The 21,054-nt window shown below is 34.1% G+C and overlaps 1 protein-coding gene across 1 annotated transcript in view; it reads left to right on the forward strand.

Annotated features, from left to right (window-relative positions):
• The window catches only part of BAZ2B (bromodomain adjacent to zinc finger domain 2B), a 165,489-nt gene that overhangs the window by 25,413 nt on the left and 119,022 nt on the right, over window positions 1-21,054 (forward strand). Inside the window, exons 2-3 of the mRNA XM_044669110.1 lie at window positions 11,195-11,362; window positions 12,488-12,681. Coding sequence (XP_044525045.1) covers window positions 11,195-11,362; window positions 12,488-12,681 — 362 coding nt within the window. The remainder of the gene's footprint in view (window positions 1-11,194; window positions 11,363-12,487; window positions 12,682-21,054) is intronic.

The raw sequence follows: 21,054 nt of genomic DNA on the forward strand, positions 1-21,054 counted from the left end.
GGAATAATTGTAATTATCTTAACTATCTGATATTCCTGCTTTTTGAGACTGAACTCCAGGCTAAATGGAATAAAACCCCTCACATGTTGAAACAGGTGACCTTCATAAAAAGAACTAGCTACTCTTCTCCCATAGATAAACCTTCATTAATTCTACCAGGGGAGAAAGAATGACCTAAATGAATGGTTTATCTTTTGTAAATTAAAAAAAACTACAAGTTTGATAGTCCTTTTGGCTATTCCTTAAGGAGTAAGAAATCAGACAAGAAACTTTCTTTCAAGTTCTGCATATTTTATTAATATGGAGATTAAAAAACAGTTAATAGCAGCACACACCTTATTTAGGGGAAAGAGTATATTTAGAGGGATTACAAAATTTTGAAAATAAGTAGACAAATTAATTCTTAATAGCATTGATATAGAATTCTAATGGTAAAAAATATACTTTGTGTGTGTTTAATATTTGAAACTTTAAGAAAAGTTTTCACATATAGGTTCTGAACTTACTCTCCCAACCCCCAATGACTAGTAATTCAAGTCACCAGATCACACAACTACTGCTCCCATCAGAATTCTATGGGAGTAATCCTTGGGTGTTAGAAGTATGTCCTTTAGTTCTATTTTCACACACCATTCCTGTGTACTCTCCCTATACCATCAAGCCAGTGATTAGTTCCCTAATACTAATTGACCCAGTTACCTTTTCAATATCAGTTGATTTCTTTCCTCAGTGTCAACGAACCTCAAATTTGCTTTTAGAAAGAGACCTATACCATCTGAAAAACTAATGGTAGTAGTAGAGGTAAAGGCAAAATTGTCTTTCTCCAGTTTATATGTCAGGGCCTTGTGGGAGTCTTCCAGTCTATATATACATTGAGGATCCCCTGAAGCTATGTTCTAGAACTTTCAGATTTATGGCTTCTGAGGAGTGAGGTGGTGCCTTCTCCCAAGTCTGATTTAGTTCTGCTGTTCTCTGGTCTGTTTAGCTCTTTCAGGATTTTTTTGTAGTGGAAGTAGGGAGACAATTTATAGGTCCAGATCAAAAAGATACCTTTGACCAGAGATATTATGCTGACGAATATTTAACAACCAACTCTCCACCAAAAAAAAAGCCCTGGATACATGACACATTTTTAAATTTTAAATGCATAATTAACATTTTCTCCATCACTTTTAGTCCAGACAATTTAACAACACGTCAAGCCTTAATTTTGTAGCATTTGATGATTACTGAAAATTTAACAACTGTCTCTTGACATCCAGTTTGAGCCAGATCTTAGTTTATCACTATCTGTGACTCATAACATCCTGATCCAACTAAATCATAAACAATATATCCACAATGTCCAAGCCCATGAATATGTTCCTAATTGCTGATGCTTAAAGACACACCTCTTAGAAGAGTCCATACCTTCCATGTTCCTGAACAAAGTCTTCATCTCTCTTTAAATCATCAGGTTGTCATCCTGATCATGAAAATAAGTAGATGGTAGGTGAAGCTAAAAGAAGCTAATTCTTAAGTAACTTAAAATGTTAATAATGACATACTCCTTTATAATTGTATAATACTTTGTACTTATAGCACGTGATTAGTTTTGCTGATTTAATTTGATAATTTGTATCAGCATGATATAGTGGAAAAATCATTAGTTCTTATATGGGAAGACGAGTTCAAATTCTTTTTTTGGTGTTTGTTTCCTGTTACCTTGGGGAAATTGCTCAGTCTTCCTTTGCCTCTGTTTTCTCCTTTGTAAGAAAAAGGGATTAGACTACTAGACTTCAAGGTCCCTTCAAGAGATATCTCTTTGATCTCATGATGCTATGATTCTTAAAACTATACAAGGATTAGAAGAATTTGCTGATCTAAAGAATCCGAGTATCAGGTTCTAACATATGGTATCCTAATTTCAGTGTCAAGAATGAATCCTTGTTTCTTTGAAGAGCTCTTCATAACTCCTAGGGCTTTTAGGGAATTTTTACCCTTTTCCTCCATATATCAGAAGCAAGTTGTATCCTTCACATTCTAAAGATGGAAACTAGGCTTGCCTCACTTCTTCTTTACATTCAGCCTTTCTCTACTGCTGAGAAATACAATGTGGTGAACTGAGATTCTCTTATGACTCTTGAACTACCACAAGGAAATTGGAGACTCTTTGACTGTGGGTTCCAGGGTTATGAATTGATGGCCTGTGTTTTCAAGCTTGGCTCTCTGCATTCCATTCTCAATCTATATTCCTTTGAATGACCATAATGATTTTTTTCTTTATGACAAAAATTACATTAAAACTTGAGTAAATTTATTATGAGAAAATAGGTTTTGAACTTATTCAGCCAATTGAATTTTAATTAGCAAGAACTATTTCCCCAAATTAAGCCTCTTCTAAGGTCTCAACAAAATACCAGAAACAAGGAAAAAATTGTACCATCTATTTTTATTAATTATTTTTAGAATACTTTCATGTGTTTAGAAACACTTTGTTTTCTCTAGCCTTTTAATAACTGAAATGCAATAGAAAAATGTAAACGATACTTTGGAAACAGTTAAATCATAAAATTTATCCAAACATGAGGGTTGAAAACACATAAACAACATCTGTTTTGATAGTACAATTTTAAGTGTTTTTTTTTCCCCCTCAGGACATTTATTCAGAGCAGCTGGGGATCAACCGTTTAACCTGTCCACAGTGTCGAGTGCCTTCCCAATGGTCAGCCACCCAGTCTTTGGTCTACATTCAGCCAGCTCAGGGCATTCAGAATTTGGTGGTTTGGGGACACTTGGTACCCCCACAGCCTTAGCAGCACATCCCCAACTAGCACCTTTTCCAGGTAAACATCTATTACAGAGTATTCAACTACGGAAGGAACAATTGAAATGTCCTAGTGTCCTCATAGGCATTTAATTAATAATTATTTTTATCAAAAAGACAAAGAAAGAAAGAATAGTCTAACACTCGGTATACTGGGGGAAAAATATCTGTCTTCTGGCAATCAACATTGTATAGGATATGCCTGATTCCTGTCTATCATGTAGGAACAGAGAACAGGCCCTTTCAATGGCTCCTGAAGTACTTAAAATTAGAGAAATACACAATTGTATGAAAAGACTGGGAATAAGCCAAACTTGCATAGATTGTATGCTTTTTGTTTTTCATTTTAAAATACTCCATTTTTAAAAAATATGGATTTTTCTAAATACTTTAGCTGGAAACCAAAGCCCAATTCTCATAATGAATATATTTTTCTCTTTGGGGCACTTATTTCTTTCATGCTTAAGAAAGAAGATTATTTGCCTCTTGGGTCTATTCTAGCTCTAAATGTCTATAGCTCTGACTATATTTTTCTGAGATTGGCTTGATTGAATCTATTCCTCTCTTCACCTGTTTTGCTTGCATCAGTACTATTGCAGAATGCTTAACAAAATTTCATTGCAGGAATACCTTATTATCCCAGTTCAGAGAGCTGTTATTTCTTGTAATTTGCTTTTGCTTTTCTTTTTTTATCCTTTCAAATCCAAAACATGTTGTTCTAATTACAACATAACCTCCCAGGGCCTTGATTTCCTCATTGGCCGAATGAGATTAGACTTCTGAGTTTCTTTCCCATTCTTTTTCTATGCTTCTATGATTTAATAAAAAATTTTTTACTAGGTATGAGTTGGATTTTGTATGCACATGAATGTCTGAATTTTATTCTAGCTTCTTTATCAATATTTGTTCCTTCTCATATGGATAATTTGTAAACTCTCAACTTTTAATTTTAGGAAAGAAGCATCTCTCAAAACAAGCATAAAGGATGGAGGGTTGAAATGTATTTTCTGTTCTATGATGAATTATTTTGTTTCACTTCAGAAAATGAAATTTTAGAATCTGGCATTTAAAATTATTTTAGAAAGTTAGAATGAGTAAAAATTAAAATCTGCCAATAAAATAACATTGTTTTATAAGACCATTCGGAAAAATAATCAAGGTAAATAGATAATGACACTAGTAGTAGTAGTAGTAGTAGTAGTAGTAGTAGTAGTAGTAGTAGTAGTAGTAGTAGTAGTAGTAGTAGTAGTAGTAGTAGTAGTAATCTTAAATCTTGAAATCTTAAATTTGTCTTTTCAGTAAATAGCTAAGTTTTCCTTTTGGGCATGACAGCATTTCCAGACCTTAGTATCCTCTCTGTACTACTATTAAAATCCTTCTTCCTTTCTTGTAAAATTAGCTTATCATATCCATCATAAGATTCTCCTTGCCATTTGATTCTTACCCAATTTCTTGAACATAATTTTGAGAACTTTCCAGAATATTTCTTTTACCAAATCGACTGTTATTTTTTACTATATTAAATTAAAGATCTGTTGTTATAGCTATTTTAAAATAAATAAAATTGAGTTGATGTGAGAAGTTAGACAAAATACCGAACTTTAGAAAAAAATTTTAACTTACAGTCAAGGTACACACAAGAAATTTTAAGGAAGTTTAAACAGAAACAGTTAATTTTTAAGTGGACTTTTTTCTAGCATCAGACTCCCTTTTACTGACTTTGACTGGGTTTTTTTTGGCAAGGGCAACCCAATGGTGTTTTCTGGGAGGAAGAACCACAAGCTACAGATGATTAGGAGTTATTTTATTAAATGCTGATTTCTTTTATTTCTTTGGGTCTTAACTCAAGATTTGTTTTTTCAGAAGCTCCTGCTTCATGGCTAAAAGGAATAGATTATAATCTGAATTTTCAGAATTATTATTTGAATCAAATGGCTTTTTTACTACCTAAGTTAACAATAAAGTTATACTGATCCCATCCATATAGTTTCAAATCTCTTAGCAATTTTTATTTATAGCAGTCATTACTTTATTAGTAGATTTTTTTTGATTGGTTGAAAGTCCTTCTGCTTCTGAAATTTGATGAGAAAATGCCAACTAAATAACTGAACATATTTCATGTGATACATAACTTGGGAATTTTAAAGGGATTCTATATAGTTGGGGTTTTTTTAACTTAAAAACTTCTTAAAACTTGAGTGTTAGTGTGGGTTGGATTTTGAAGACTTTGCTATCAGGTAAAATAAATTTCACCATCAAGTGATGTCAGTTCAATTCAGAATATTGGACATATATATCTTTTCTTTGTTTTCACTTATGTCTTCCTTGCATAATGCAATACCAACATTTTGACATACCAAGTTTTCTTTTTTAAGATTCTTCATTTGAGTCCTACTTGAAATTCCAAAATCAATGGCAGAGTCATGACCAAAGTATTGGTGGTGATGATGACATATATTTTTTAAATTTCTAGAGTGGTCTTTTATGCTTTGTACCCAATTCTGTATTTCTGTGAAGTTAATTTTTCCTTTTAAGCTGTTTTGAGCCCAATTTTCAATACATAATTCACAGTCCATTATAATTTATTTTTTAAAAAAAGCTCTTGCCTCCCAGAAATGAGAAAGGAACAGAAACTACAATATTTATTCAACCCTATATCATGTGGAAAGTTAAATGATAAAATGTGCCACATCGACTTCAAAAGATCTCTAAAATGACCTCAGCCACGAGATACCTAATCTGGATAACCCAGGAGAAATGGAAGCCACACAGAGTAACACTAGATTTAGAATGTAATCTCATTTGCTTTACATTTTAAAGAGGAATGTAAAAGGACTGTGAACAATATCTCAGAAAATAGCCAAAAGCAGTTTGAAAAGATGAGCCTACTCCGAATATGTTATGAGATCTAGCTAGACGGCTTTATAGCTAAAACCAGGAAGATTATAAGAAGACAGAAAATGGGAAAGATCCATAATTTTTCATTCTCTTCTTCGCGTGGACAACCATAGTTGCACATTTGTACTCCCCTATCTTTGTACTAAAGAAAATTGTTAGAAGATACAAGGAAACTTGACTGAATAGAAAAGGAACCTGTTCTAGAGGTGTCATTATGGTAATGACAGGCATGGATTAGTATTGAGAATATTGTAAATGAAAGGAAAATGCCAAAATAATAGAGAAAATAATGGGTAATACTTTTACCAAGAATAAACAAAACAACAAAACTGAAAAGTCAGCAACAGTTACTAAAATTAGATTCAAAACACCTGATGAGAAATTAGTATTTCTAAGAAGTATATTATTCAATTTCCAGTTTGTAAACATATCAAAAATACTGTGTGGCTTTAAAACAACCGGAACTCATATGTCTACTTTCTCATCTTGATATATTTCGTGAAATCATTCTATACCCACAGCATGGGCATCTATGATGAAAACATTAAGAGAGAAGCAATATATTTTCTATCGATGACCATATGTTTATGGTTATATGCCTGCCTAAAAAATATAAAGAAAATAAAATCTCTGAAATTTCTCCTAAAATGAGGTTTGTCTTATATATATGTCAAAATTATTCAAGACTCTTAGAACAAAGAAAAAATTAACCCATAATCCCTTAAATACGGATATAAAATTGAGATGTAAAATTGATATATGTCCATCTAAATGGTTCACTTGTGTCACAGGTGTCCTCCATTGAATCTAAACAAAAAAGAGATTACAGAAGTGTTCTTCAAATACTTCTATTCTCAGATGACTTTGTATTGGTTGCTTTGGGCTCCAGAACACAAAGCTTCCTCACTGTACTACGCAACAATGTAAGAGATTTCTAATCATCCACAGTAGGGAGGAAAGTGCATTCAAAATGCACTGTGTCATGAAGTTAGGAGAGCATTGAGTCACAGTCGTCTGTCTACCTAGTCTTCTATTTATATATTACTGGCAGACACTGCAGATGAATAATGAGCTGGCTCACAATTGAGTAGGAAGCAGGGATCTGGATGAATCACATTTGGGAAATTGTGCTCTTTTCCCATTGATCTCAAACTGTCCATCACTGCAAAAGTCTTTCCATTTAACACCAGTATTGTAGTAATGCAATGTCATTGAAAATCCTTCAATAACACAACTAGAGAAGAATCAAAATTATAAGTAACCCAAGAGACAATGCAAAAGATGTATGGTAGGCATAACTAGATTGTATGAATGTTACAATGAATGACATGTTCATGTGTGCTAACATAAAAAACTGAAGAGAGATCAGCCAATTATCTTGGGTAGTGAAAATAACAGACTCTATAGAAACAATCCAAGAAGGTAGTACACTGGATTTGGAGTTTAGAGAACACAAATTCAAATTCAAATTCAAAATACATTTATCTCTATTAAATTCCATCCAGATCTGGAATTGCTATCTATGGACCATGGGAAAATCATTAAATGTCTCTAAAAGCTTCATTTTTCTCCCCCATTTATAATATGAGGGGTTGGATGCGATGGTAGTCTTCCAGCTCTAAATCTCTCATCTTATTGTTCTGTTTTGTTCACCACTGGGGAGATCAAAGTAACTAAAGGAAGGACTTGAGCATTTTACAGAGAATTTCTGTGAAGGGTTTATGGACCAGAATTGTAAAGAATGCATATGAAACAGAGCTTGAAATTTTGATCAGTGAATAGAATAATTGTACTGATAAAGTCTTAGATGTTTCTAATTATCAAAATAAAGAATAGCAGCCCCAATCATTCCAGGTACCAATCTGAATTTCATTTACATAACATAACATTTTCCCTTTAATTCTGAACAGTCTTAACTCAATTAGACAGGGTTATTTTTTTTAAACCCCTACCTTCTGTCTCAGAATCAATACAAGTATCAGTTTCAAGGCAGAAAACTGGTAAAGACCCATTGGTTTCTTGCCCCAGGTCACAGAGATAGAAAGTGTTGGAGGTTAGATTTGAACCTGTATCCTTCTGACTCCAGGCCTGGCTCTCTATCCTCTTAAGCTACCTAGGTGTTATTAATACCTTAAAAAGAGATATTTAGTTCAATTTCCATATCTATTTACTGATATATTAGCCTCATTTAAATAGGGAAGCTTTCCTATTATGTGTGTGTGTGTGTGTGTGTGTGTGTGTGTGTGTTTGTGTGTAAATTATACTAAATTCAGGCTTATGAAAAAGTCAAAGTGGTACTTGTAGTTAATAATTTATCTTTTATAAAAGCATCTGATTCTTTCATTAAAAAAAACACAATTTTGGTCTCTTTTTAATTGTTCTATCATAGGACTATTCTAGGCCTAGAATATTCAACAAAAAAATTATTAAAACATACTATATATTTCAATGATATGTTTCTTAAACATTATGTCCTTTAGTAGTTTCCATACTTTACTGATAAAAAAGATTTTGCTTCTAATATTAACCAACAAACCAAATAAGGAGAAATTTTTTTTCAAGGTGGTTTTGGAAAGAAACTCAGCTGATTACTATTATTTTCAAACTTTAATCACAGAACAATAGAATTTCACTAAGTTCTAAGGAACACTTGAAAAACAAGTTGCCACTATGGGACACCTGACAAATCCATGTTATTTTATATCTAGTCTCTGCCTGAAAGACCTTTACCTCCAAGAGGGAAGGACTCTACTTTCTGAGTCATCCTCATTTTACTTTTGGATAGTTCTCAACATTGGGAATTTTTTTCCTTGCATCAGGCATGAATTTACATGTTTTGACTTCTCATTACTGCTATATATTTACCATCTATAGATGAACAAAATAAGTCTATATCCTTCTTTTGTGTGATAGTTTTTTAAATACTAAAGGGACATTATCATATTCTTCAGAATTTCTTCCTTGGGCTAATTCACCCCATTCCTTTCACCAATCTACATATGCCATTTTGATTGTCTTTTGTCTCAGTTTTCTTTTCCTATATCAGTGTCCCTCCTAAACTGTAGAGTCCAGGAGTAAACTTAAAATTCTTGAAGTGGTCTGCACACAAGGGTGAGTACTTTGGGACTAGCAATTCCTTACTCCTGGAAGGGAAGGCTACTTTATATCCATCCAAGAGCATATTAACTTTTTTCACTACCCCGTGGATTGCACTGTTGTCTTAGTGAATCTACTGTCCATTTAAACCTCGAATCTTGTTCAACTAAACTGCTTTCTAGCCATATCTAATCTGTCTGGTGCTAATGTGTTTTAATCCAAATACAATTTACAGTTATCCCCATTAAATTCCATTTTATTAGATTCAACCCTAATATTTAATCTATCAGGATGTTTGGATACTAACTCTGTTACCCAGTATATTAGCTTTTTCCTCCATCTTTGTGTCACCTCAAAATTTGATAAAGATATACCATTCTCTCCTTATTTAGTCATTGATAAAAATATCAAGCAGCCCAGAAGCAATCACAGATCCATAGGGCATACTTCCGACTTGACATTGAGCCATTCATGACTAATCTTTGATTCTGGCCAGTTCTGGTTCCCATCACATTGTGTTGTCTGAGTCATATTTTTTTCAACAAGAATAGTATGGGATAGCTCTGCTAAAATCCTAGGTATTTATGGTATTCTAATCTGCCAGTGTGCGTAGTAACTCTTGCCTCCCCAAAAAGGTATGAAGGTGTACACATCAGCAACACACGCCAAAAAGGGAAGTAAAGTTACTAAGTATGGCATGACCTAATTTTAATCATGCTGGTGCTTTGTAATCATAACTTAACTGTTCACTAACCATTTGTTAATAATATATTTTAAGAGTAGAAGTCAGGCTCACTGGCCTATAGTTCACTGATTCCATTTTCTTCCTTTATTTTAGAAATCAACCCAACAGCACTTCTTTTCTTCAATGTCTTTCAAATATCACTGGCAATGGCTTAACAATCACATTCACCAATTCTTTCAACACACAAGGATGTAATTCACTTGGGACAGAGGATTTGAATTCATTAAGCTCAGCTAGAGTCTTTTTTACTTCTTGTGGGTATCTGATCCAATAGCCATTTTTGTTTTGTTTTTCAAAAAACATTATCCTTGGCAGAGAAAATGGAAGTAGAACAAGAGTGCCATCAATTATCCTCCTCTTACATACCTAAAGCAGCAATCTATTCCTTCTTTGATATTCTTCTTCTTCTCATGACTTAAAAAAAAACAACCCTCTGTGTTAGTATTAATTTCCTTTGCTTGCTTCAGCCCATTTGGAGCTTTTAGCATTCCCGACACCTTTCTTACATTACTATTGCCATACTTCTATTTCATAATTCTATTACCTGCCCTTCTATCTTCTGTACACTGCATTAAAAAAATCTGTTGTTTTGTGAGTTTTCTGTGCATACACATTGATCTTTTCCTAAAAGTCCTGTTTTTCTTCCTCATTAGTATTGTTTCTTTTTTTTTTCTAAAGAGCCTTGAGCAACGAAACTACTTTAGTCACCACTCTGAAAATATAGTTTTAAAAAAAACTTGTCTTTCGTCCAAAGTCTTGGCAGATCTTTCAAGAGGAAGTGGTATTTAAAGAGTTAAGTTCTAGCTGTTTGACTATTGATTTCAACATTTTAGTTTGATAGACAGTAACTTGTTTCAAATATTTGTTAGACGATGAAGTAGTAAATTCAGACTTTTCTTGTTAGCTTTTAAGGAGATACTCATAATTTTCAGGCAGTATTAAGGTTACGTAATTTAAGAAAATTTCCTTGAACAGTGCCATTCCTTTACAATTATATTCAAAGGCTTCTTTGGGCTATGTGTGTGGGTGGGTGTGGGTGTGTACATGTACATACATGTATACAATGTGTATATATTATTTTAAAATGTTTGCATTCAAAAATGGATTTCAAGAAGACATAATTAATGGTTGTTTCTACCAGTGTTTTTTGTACCATTTGAACTATAATGGTTCCAGTTCACATTCTGTATAACTTAGTGAATTTCTTTGTGTTTATTATGAATCTGACCATTTTCAAGTAAAAGGCAAATATAGCACCAAATATTTTGATCTTTTTATTTATTTGAAAAGTCACTGGAGAATAAAATAATTACTATATATTTCAGGATTTTCGTGTTCTTTTTAAAATCACAAGTACTCCTTAAATTCTCATTCTCTGAGAAGCTGCTGATATACATGAAGGACTTGATATGATGTTGTCAAAACTCAGATGAATACAAGTTGCGTACAAAAGCACAATGTATGATCACCTGGTCTGTTTCATGTTCTATTTATTTTCCAGTTAATAAGTTTGTCAGAACTAAAAGAGGCAGAGCTCAATACAATGATTGTGTTTTGAAAATGCATTTTAAAATGTCTTTCTTTTTTTTTAGATGTTGTACTGGTGTGAAATTAATTGCAGAGATAATACACATGTTTGTTTATTTGAGGTGCAGAATGGTGGAGAACAGCAGATGTTCATGCTCGATCAGGGGCAACCTTCTTTTCACCACTCCTGGGGATTCCACCACTGTTTGCTTCTTCAGCTCAGAATCATGATTCATCTTCATTCCATTCAAGGAACACGGGAAAGAATAATCGAGGTGGTCTAGAAAAAGGTAACAATACAAAATGTTAAAAGAATATATTAGACTTTTTCCTGTGATAGCTATTTGCAACAAGTGTCTATGAATTTTATTCTCAAGCATTGTTGTGTGTGTAGAGTATGTGCCCAGACACACACTGTCTCCCCAAAAAGTTACTTTGTTTTTTAATTTAATCTCACATATGCTATTTAGTTCTAAAGTATATCTTTTATGTTGTGTATAACTATTGTACTTAAACTTAGATGAGGTTTAATTTCTTTAGTTTAAAGAATAAAAATCATGCTTTTTATGACTAAGTATCTAATAATGTTCACTTTAAAAATAAATACAATTCCTTGGGTGGGCAGCCTAATGAAGTATGATGCACCATGCCTATCATATTAAATAATCTATCTCTTTTCAATCTTGTTGTAATTAAGATTCACTCAAGAGCCAGACCTGAGAGTAGGCAGGAAAGAACATTCAACAAGTTTATAGAACGGCTCTTTGTAATATCATTTTAAATGTACTTTTTATGCCAGAAGTTTATTTTTCTACATCCATGTCAATATTTATTTTGTGTTAAGTCAAGTCATGAACAGACAACATGATATGTTGTGGATGGAAAGCCAGCATCAGGAAGAATTGAGTTCAAGTTCTGTCTCTGACCCATACTTGCCTCTGTCAAGTCATTAGAATCAACAGAGTCAATAGAATTAGAAGCAAGTTATTAAATCTTTCAATACCCCTAAGAAACTCTCCTTAAATTATAAATAGTAGACCCAAGCTCATTTAGAAGAGGAGTTTTCTCACTGGAACTTTAGTCAAATCATAGATCTGGGTCAAAATAGGGAAGCCACATGTTCTCCAATGGAAACATTTAGCCTCCCTTTGAGAGTTTTGATTAGGGTTTACAAAGTCCTTTTCTCAGTTCTCAACTTGTAATATCAGTAGCATCTCAGAGGACTGAATTTGTCTATTTACTTGTTGACATTTCTGAAATAATTGTTAGCTTTATATGTAGATTTTCTTAGGGCTTAAATTTTTTTGTGATGAATTTTTTCCTTTTTAATAGTGAAAGACTTTATGGTCTAACTTTTCAAAAGGAAAAAAATATATACATAATTGTTTTTTGTGATACTTATTTTTTTCTTCAAGGTGTAAATGGGTCAGTAAATGGAAATAGTACATCACCTGTGTCTGGCATTGGTACGTCTGTATTATCCGCTACAGCTTCAAGTTCAACTGGACAAACGAAAGCTATGACTTCAGGAGGAGGAAGTCGCAAATGTAATCAGGATCAAAGTAAAAATCAGCTTTTGGATGCCAGAGCTGACAAAATTAAAGATAAGGTAAATTACAATCTGAAAATACAAGACATGTTGATAGGCATAAGGCATAGAGTAGCTAAAGGATTAACCATAATGAACTTCATGATGTCAACAAATTAACTTTGTTAAATGTTGTGTGGTGTAGTTTTACCAAAATAAATGGCTTTTAATTATGTTAGTAATACATATCTTCTCATATGCCACAAAAGTAAATGATCATGTGAATCTGAATGGAAAAATTAGCAGTGTCAGCACTATCCAAAAATAATTTTGCACTTATCAATAATAAGTAATGCAAGAAGAGGATACTAACTCACCTTAGTCACATGCCATTAGGCAAGAGATACTGCAGTCTTTTGATCCCTGAAAACCTGCTGGCTTCTCTTAAGTGCTTTGAATTACTTCCGCCTTGTCTGTCTACCTTTCCTTGTACCTACAAGGTTATTTTTGCCACCTTTTATTGAGGGACTTTTTAGTTCTCTACAAACTGTGACCTGCTCTTGAAATCTAAGGCAGATATGCAAATAAATATATATACATATAGAATCAATAGGCAGCAAAATACAACATTATAACAATTAAAGATATAGGTATACTAAATCATTGTTTATGCTTGCAAATTCGATTATATTTTTGTTGTTTTTATTGTTCAGATTTTTTTTTTAAACCCGTAACTTCTGTGTATTGGCTCCTTGGTGGAAGAGTGGTAAGGGTGTGTTCAGATTTTTTAATCTTGTCCAACTCTTCATGATCCCATCTGGGATTTTCTTGGCAAGGAAACTGGAGTGGTTTGCTGCCATTTTCTTCTTCAGCTCATTTTACAGATGAGGAAGCTGAGGCTAACAAGGTTAAATTATTTGCCCAGGTTCATCTAACAAGTGTCTGAGGCCAGCTTTGATCTCAGGAAGAAGAGTCTTCCTGACTTCAAGTCTGACACCATTCACTGTACCACCTAGCTTCCTCATTATATTTTTACTTATGTTTATTTGCAGTGAGCATTTATTATATACAATATATACTACAGATACTATATGGTTCTTAAGAGTTGATATCATTTAAAGATGTATGACAATGATAATTTTTCCTAGGTATGTTAACACAGGAAAGTTAAAGGTTTTTTTATTTTTAAATATATGAATTTCTGACCCTCTGGCCAGACATCTTAAATCATTTTTTTTAAACCCTTAACTTCTGTGTATTGGCTCATAGGTGGAAGATTGGTTAGGGTGGGCAGTGGGGGTCAAGTGAGTTGCCCAAGGTCACACAGCTAGGAAGTGTCTTAGGCCAGATTTGAACCTAGGACCTCCTGTCTCTAGGTCTGACTCTCAATCCACTGAGCTACCCAGCTGCCCCCTAGACATCTTAAATCTTTAGGAAAAGATTCATACTTAAAACAAACAAACAAACAAACAAACAAAAAAACCCTTACCTTCCATCTTAGAATTAATACTGTGTATTGGTTCTAAGGCAGAAGAATGATAAGGGCTAGGCAATAGGGGTTAAGTGGGTTGGCCAGGGTTGCAAGCTAGGAAGTATCTGAGGACAGATTTGAACCCAGGACCTCCCATCTTTCAATCCACTGAGCCCACCCAGCTGCCCCCTGAAAGACTCATACTTAAGGTAGATTTTAAAGGTTGATGTGAAGTTCAAGTGTGATAGTAAGGAGAAAAGTCCATTTCATGCTTAGAAAATACTGTAAACAAAAGCTTTGGGGCAAGAGAACATGAGAACAGATAACAGTCATCACAAATAGTTAGGAGTATTGAATAAATGTGGATAGGAATAATGAGAGAAAAGTTTGAAAGAGTTGGATAGTACTAGACTGTGAAGTGCCTTGAACAATAGACTTTTTATCCTGCAGCCAAAAAGAAACATGTGAAGGGCAGAGATGTGTCATAGAAGACACTCTAGAAGTGAGAAGGATGCTATTCTAGTAGCTCTGAAGGGTGTCTGTGCAGTCTTGTAGTAGACTGGTAAAAATGGGGATAGAAGAGTGAGTACTAATTTGAGATATAATACGATATTGAATCTTTAGTATCTGGTAGGTTGAATGTCTATGTGAGAGAGAGAGTAGAAGGAATAACTCCTCATTCTTTATGTTAGCACCTTTAATGAGATTAATAATACTAGGATCCTGAACTTACTCCACTCTTTACCTTGGCAACAAAACCCCTCTGAGCTAAGACTGTCACCTGGTCACTAACTGTCTTAAAAATCTTTCTGAACAGGAAAAATGTGTTCTCTTGATCCTTCTAAAAAACCCAGGTTTCTTTTGTAACCCTCACTACTACTACCCTTGACTCCATTACCTTCAACTCACCACATTGTTGTTGAGTTGTTTTCAGTGTGTCCAATTCTCTGTGACCCCATTTTGGGTTTTCTTCACAAAGATCCTGCAGTACTTTTGTCATTTCCTTTGCTAGCACATTTTACAGATTAAGAAACTGAGACAAACAATGTGCAAGTGGCTTGCTTAGGGTCACACAGCTAGTAAATGGCTGAGGCCAAATTTGATCAGTTCCACCTAACTCCAGGGATAATGCTATATTCATTGTGGCACATTGCTGCTCCAAACTCAGTTTGTTTATTTATCCCCCCCCCCCATTTTTCTGTTTTTATTTTACTTCATTTTATTTTTAGAAAAAAATTTTCCATGGTTACATGATTGATGTTCTTACTCTCTCCCCACCATCCCCCACCCCCTGTAGCCGATGCACATTTCCACTGGTTTCTTCATGTGTCATCAATCAAGACCTATTTCCATATAGTTGTACTAGGGTGGTTGTTTAGAGTTTACTTCCCAAATTATGTCCGCATCAACTCATATTTTCAAGCAGTTGTTTTCCTTCTGTGTTTCCACCTCTTGTAGTTCTTCCTCTGAATGTGGGTAGCATCTTTTCCATAAATCCCTCAGAATTGTCCTGGGCATTGCATTGCTGCTAGTACAGAAGTCCATTACATTTTATTTTACCAGTGTATCAGTCTCTGTGTACAATGTTCTCCTGGTTCTTCTCCTTTCACTCTGCATCAATTCCTGGAGGTCATTCTAGCTCACATGCAATTCCTCCAGTTTATTATTCCTTTGAGCACAATAGTATTCCATCACCAAAAGATACCACAATTTGTTCAGTCATTCCCCAATTGAAGGGCATACCCTCATTTTCCAGTTTTTTGCTACCACAAAGAGCACAGCTATAAATATTTTTGTGCATGTCTTTTTCCCTCTGATCTCTTTGGGGTGCAAACTCAGAAACAGTATGGCTGGATCAAAGGTCAAGTCAATTTTTTAGTGCTCTTTGAGCATACCAAACTCACAGTTTAACAACTTTTGTTTTTATTTTTGCTTCTGCCCCTATCATGTTGCTTATTGGCAAAGCTTCCTTTTTATCATTGATTTTAAAATCACCATTTTTAGTCACTTTTTCCACTTCTTGAAAATACTGGTCACCTTATGGCTTGTCTTTTCCCTTTACTTCTTCATTGGTTCTGCACTCCGAGGTAGTTTCTCAAAAGTACATTCTCACCCTACTTGTCTCATAACCCTGTCACTGTACCTTTCCCTGCATTTCTCCATCTTGTCCACATGACACAAATGGTAAATAAGTTTAGTTAGCCATGACCTATTCTTTTTGAAGACATGGATCTTAGTGTTTACTCCTTTACTTCCTAAATTTTCACATTCCAATTTTTGAATATTAGGTTCTAGAATTTTGCCAAATATCAAGGTCAGTTCCATAGACTTATAATTTGCAGATTACACCTATTTCTTTGTGTAAAAAAATAGGATATTGTCTTTCTCCAGTCCCATGACCATTCTTTCTCTTTCACAATCTTTCAATGATCACTGGCAGTCACTCAGCAATTGTTACCTGTCAGTTCTTTTAGTAGCTTAAGATGTTTTCATTTGAGCTCCTTGACTTCAAATTCTTTGAGGGTAACATGGTAGCTCTTACCTTTTCCTCATTTTTCTCTTGAATCTCTGCTTCATTTTTATCAGTTTTCACCCTAGCTCTCCAATACAAAAATTGTTCTCCTCAGCAGGGAAAAACAAAACAAAATACAAGCTTAGTAATCCTGACTTCTTTCTACCAGTAATGCATTGTCAGTACTCCATTCCAACATGGAACTGTGGTCCTATCAGTTTTTTGACCCCCTTGCCCTGAATATAACTTTTAAATGACCCTTTTTTTGTTCTTAGTATTCATCACCAGTCAGCCCCTGGTTATTTCTGATCTTTCATGTTCAATACAAGCTCATTCATTCTGCCTTTTATTTTTTCTTTTTCCTTTTTAAAGATCTTGGTGCTCAATTTTCAAAAGATATTTGTCAGTTCTCAAATATATTCCCCAACTTTCCATTAGAACCCTCCCTTTAAGTAATAACATCAAATAAAACAAATCAACCCCTTCTATCTTGTCTCCTTCTCCCCACTCTTGATTTCATAATGGTGAATTCCTTCCTTCGCCACATTAATCATCTTCATGTTACTTTTTTGCTCTAAAATCTTCAAGAGTTCTGTACTTCTTGATGAGTAAATTTTGGGTTTCTTTGTCAGGCATTCAAGGCTTTCTCAATCCAGTTGTACACAGCCATTTTTTTTCTCCTTTTTTCCTGCTCTGTACATTCCATGCTCTAGCAAATATGGTACTCCATCCCTAGGGAATGTTCTGCCCATTGTTATATTTGTGCTTTTGTTCACACCCTGCCTTTTGTCTGGAATATTATCTTTTCTCCCCCTCTTTCCCTTAGACTTCCTACCCATCTTCTGAATACTGTTCCCATCCTGTCCATTACAGGAAGCTTCCCAATGTCCATGTTAATTGACAGTGAATGCTTCTTTCCTCTGAGACATAATAATATTTTGTTTCATATCTCTATAATACAATTGTCATATAATACTATATATTATGATTATTTGTGTGTACATTATCTCTCTTATCACAATGTAAGCTGTCTGAGGGTGTCTCATCATCCAAACTTTGCATCTCCTCCAGTGCCCAGCACAATACCCTGCACATATTAAAGAAATGTTTTTTAATTAAATCTCTTCCCTATTACTTATGCTCTTCCTGCTAATGGAGATACTGCATTTTCACTGCTCCCTCCAGCTTGCTTTCTTTGTTTTTAATTCCTCATGGGTCAGTTAATTCGGCCTTATTTAGTCTCTGTCTTTTAAACTCTTCCCCCTTGTCTTCTCTCCTTCAAATCTTGGACATTTATCTTGTACGTTCTCCTTCTAGGGGTGGCCTTATAGACAGGAAAGTACCTTTGTTTTTAATTGATAATGTTTCTCTGTGTGGTCCTAGTAACCACACTGGTTATTCTCAATAATCGATGAATGATTTTGACTGAAATGTAGAAACTTTTGTTTTGTACACTAGATACTGGAGTGGCTTGTTTGCTGCACTGTCTGTCATATTGTCCTCTCTTCATTCTCTACTGTTTCACTCCCTGTACCACCATTATACTAATATTGTTATCTCTGAAATCTTCAATTCTTTTTTATTTTTAGCCAGCTATTTGATACTCTTAGGCCTATTAGTGCTATTATTATTGTTATTAAATTCTTTGAAGCTAAAGGCTTTATTTTAGTTGATGCTATGATACAGAAGTCATTTTTGTAAACATGTACTTTTGCCTTTTCTTTCATTTGTCAAAAGAGATTAGAAACTTCCCCTGAGTAATCATTTGATTCATTTTAGTCTTGTTGACCTATTTTCTAGCTGTTTCTTTTATGTATTTAGGTACATCATCTCTTCTTTTTAAGCTGCCAATTGGAAGATTTTTTTCATTTCACAATAAACATCTTACAATGTTTATTAATTGACTCCCCAAATTCCTTTTTCCTTAGGAATATCCCATCCATTCACTTTTGAATTTTTTTCCAAAAGAGACTTTTGTTTTAGAAACTAATTTCTGGCATTTCTGTCCTTTTACTTCTTCTGATTTGAAATATCAATTATGTAATCATATTCAAACTGTCACTGTTCATCTGTTTCTATACACCACTTTTTGGGGGGGCATTTTTAATACTAGGCACCCACTTATATTAAAATGAAGAGGTAATTATCTACTGTACTTTGAGGGAAATTTTTAGATGTTTTATTTTTTTGGTCTTAAATATAACTTAAGTCCCAAAACATACTGACTCTTAATTTAGCAGGTTGGGAAAGATGAAACGTTATCATCATTTTCCTGTGTTAGGAAATAAGCAGCTAACTTAACAGTCCCCTGGACTTAACTGTAACATATGTTAAACAGAGCATTTTTCCTGGGAGCTAAAAGCTATCCCTGACTATAAAGTTGTTAGAAACACACAAGAACAAACTCATGCTGGCAATGAAATTATTTGAAAAGTAGATCAGTTTCCAGGCTTATAGTTTTCTATTATATACATGAAAATCTGGTTATCTGACTAAATTTAGTTATTCATTACAGATACAATTATGTATTGCTGGCATAGTTCTAGAAACACAATGTGTCCTCAAAAGTTTTTTACTATATGGAATTTAACCACTTTAGTTTATTTGTATAAGAGAGTGAGGGAATAAGTTAAGTATTCATGTAGTACTTACTATGTGCCAGGCACTATGATAAGTGTTTTACAAATATCTCATTTGATCCTTAAAAACAACCCTTCAAGGTAGGTGAAATTATCTGCTCCATTTTACAGGTGAGTAAAATTGGTATAAAGATACATTCATGCTTAAATGATAATGAAACTAAATTTTTATTACTATTTACAAAATTCTTAGCTGCTTTTCAAAGTTTTCTACTTTAAAGTGATCCAAAGTGAAGAAAATGTGGCTCAAATTTACTTAATTCAAATACTCAGTTGATTACTATGAATCCCTCTGAAAATATTTCCTTACCAGTAAAATGGAGATAAGAATTTAGCTAGAAAAGTACTAATTCTTAAAGCTGTTGTGAGGAAATTTGTAAACCATAAAGCATTATGTAAATTTGAGTTTTAATATTAGTCAACAAAATAGTTGATTCTGATTCATGATTTTCTGGGTTTTTATCTTAGTTACAGTTGGACCCTCTTCAAAAATTTTACTCCAAAATGTAATCCTTATGGGGCTCAGTGGATAGAAAGCCAGGCCTGGAGATGGGAAGTTCTGGGTTTAAATCTTTCTAGCTGTGTGGCCCTGGGTAAAGCACTTGAACTTCAATTGTCTACTGTTAACCACTCTTCTGCCTTGGAACAAATTCTCAGTATTGGTTCCAAGTCAAAAGACAAGGGTTGTTTTTTGTTGTTGTTTTTTTAAAATGATGCAAAGAAGATCAACCCATTGGAAACCACTTCTCTGATTTCTTTGCTTCTATCTAGCTAAAACTCGGGAACATTAGTATCTGACCTTTTCTAGGTTATCCATCAGTTCTTGTTTTAAAAGATTTAGGTTTATAGGATTCAAACCATAATAAATAAAATTCTAGTATCTCATCACCAACAAGACTGGCTTGGGTTTTGATAGTCATCACTTCTCATTTTTTAGGTTCTTTTTGTGTAATGACTTTTCCCATTACATTATGAGCTCATTGATGACAGAAATTGTCTCTTTTTCTCATGGGGCTTTCTAGAGCTTGGAACAGTGCCTGGAAAATAGTAGGCCCTTAATAAATGTTTATTGAATTGAATTGAAATTGAATTGAAATTGAATATTAGGTTCTTCTGAGTCAGAAATGTTTCAAGTATAATCCTGTTGACAGACTATACTTTTTCTGGCTAAGATCAGCCTAAGAAATGGAGACACTTTTTACCTGCCCCCTTTTTTATTTTTTTGAAGCCCTTACCTTCTGTATGAGAATTGATACTGAGTTTTGGTTCCAAGGCAGAAGAATGGTAAGAGCTAGGCAGTTGGGTTAGATCAGGAAGGATTTGAAGCCATATTTGAACCTGGAATCTTCTGTCTCCCAACCTGGCTCTCTCTCTACTGAGCCATTAGCATGTTAAAAGGCAATTGGTAAATTCTTATGTCCATGGCAATCCAGGAAACTAGGGGAAATTTTTAAAATTTAAAAATCACTCTCAGTCCTATGAATCTGCTCTTCTGCTTCTCCCTAGATAGGAGTAGAGAGGCAGAAAGGAAGGATAATAAGGATTGAGACACGTAGTTTTTAGAGTATCAAAAAACCTTAGTCAAATTGTTGGTGTTCACAATGTTAGATCTTTGTCCAGGAATGAATGAACCTGAAATTAGTACAGATATTCTCACCCTAAAAGAAATGAGAATTTTCAGCTAAACTCTGTGGGTATTTAAAGGAGTAGTTCCTCACATAGAATAATTATGTCAGTATATAGAGAGCTCATAAGTTCTCCTTTTAAAAGCAAATAAAGGAGTTGGCAGAGTTGATTTCATTAAATGTCCCAATGCTACAAGAAACATCATT

Source organism: Gracilinanus agilis, chromosome 3, assembly GCF_016433145.1.
Source record: "Gracilinanus agilis isolate LMUSP501 chromosome 3, AgileGrace, whole genome shotgun sequence".
Classification (NCBI taxonomy): Eukaryota; Metazoa; Chordata; class Mammalia; order Didelphimorphia; family Didelphidae; genus Gracilinanus; species Gracilinanus agilis.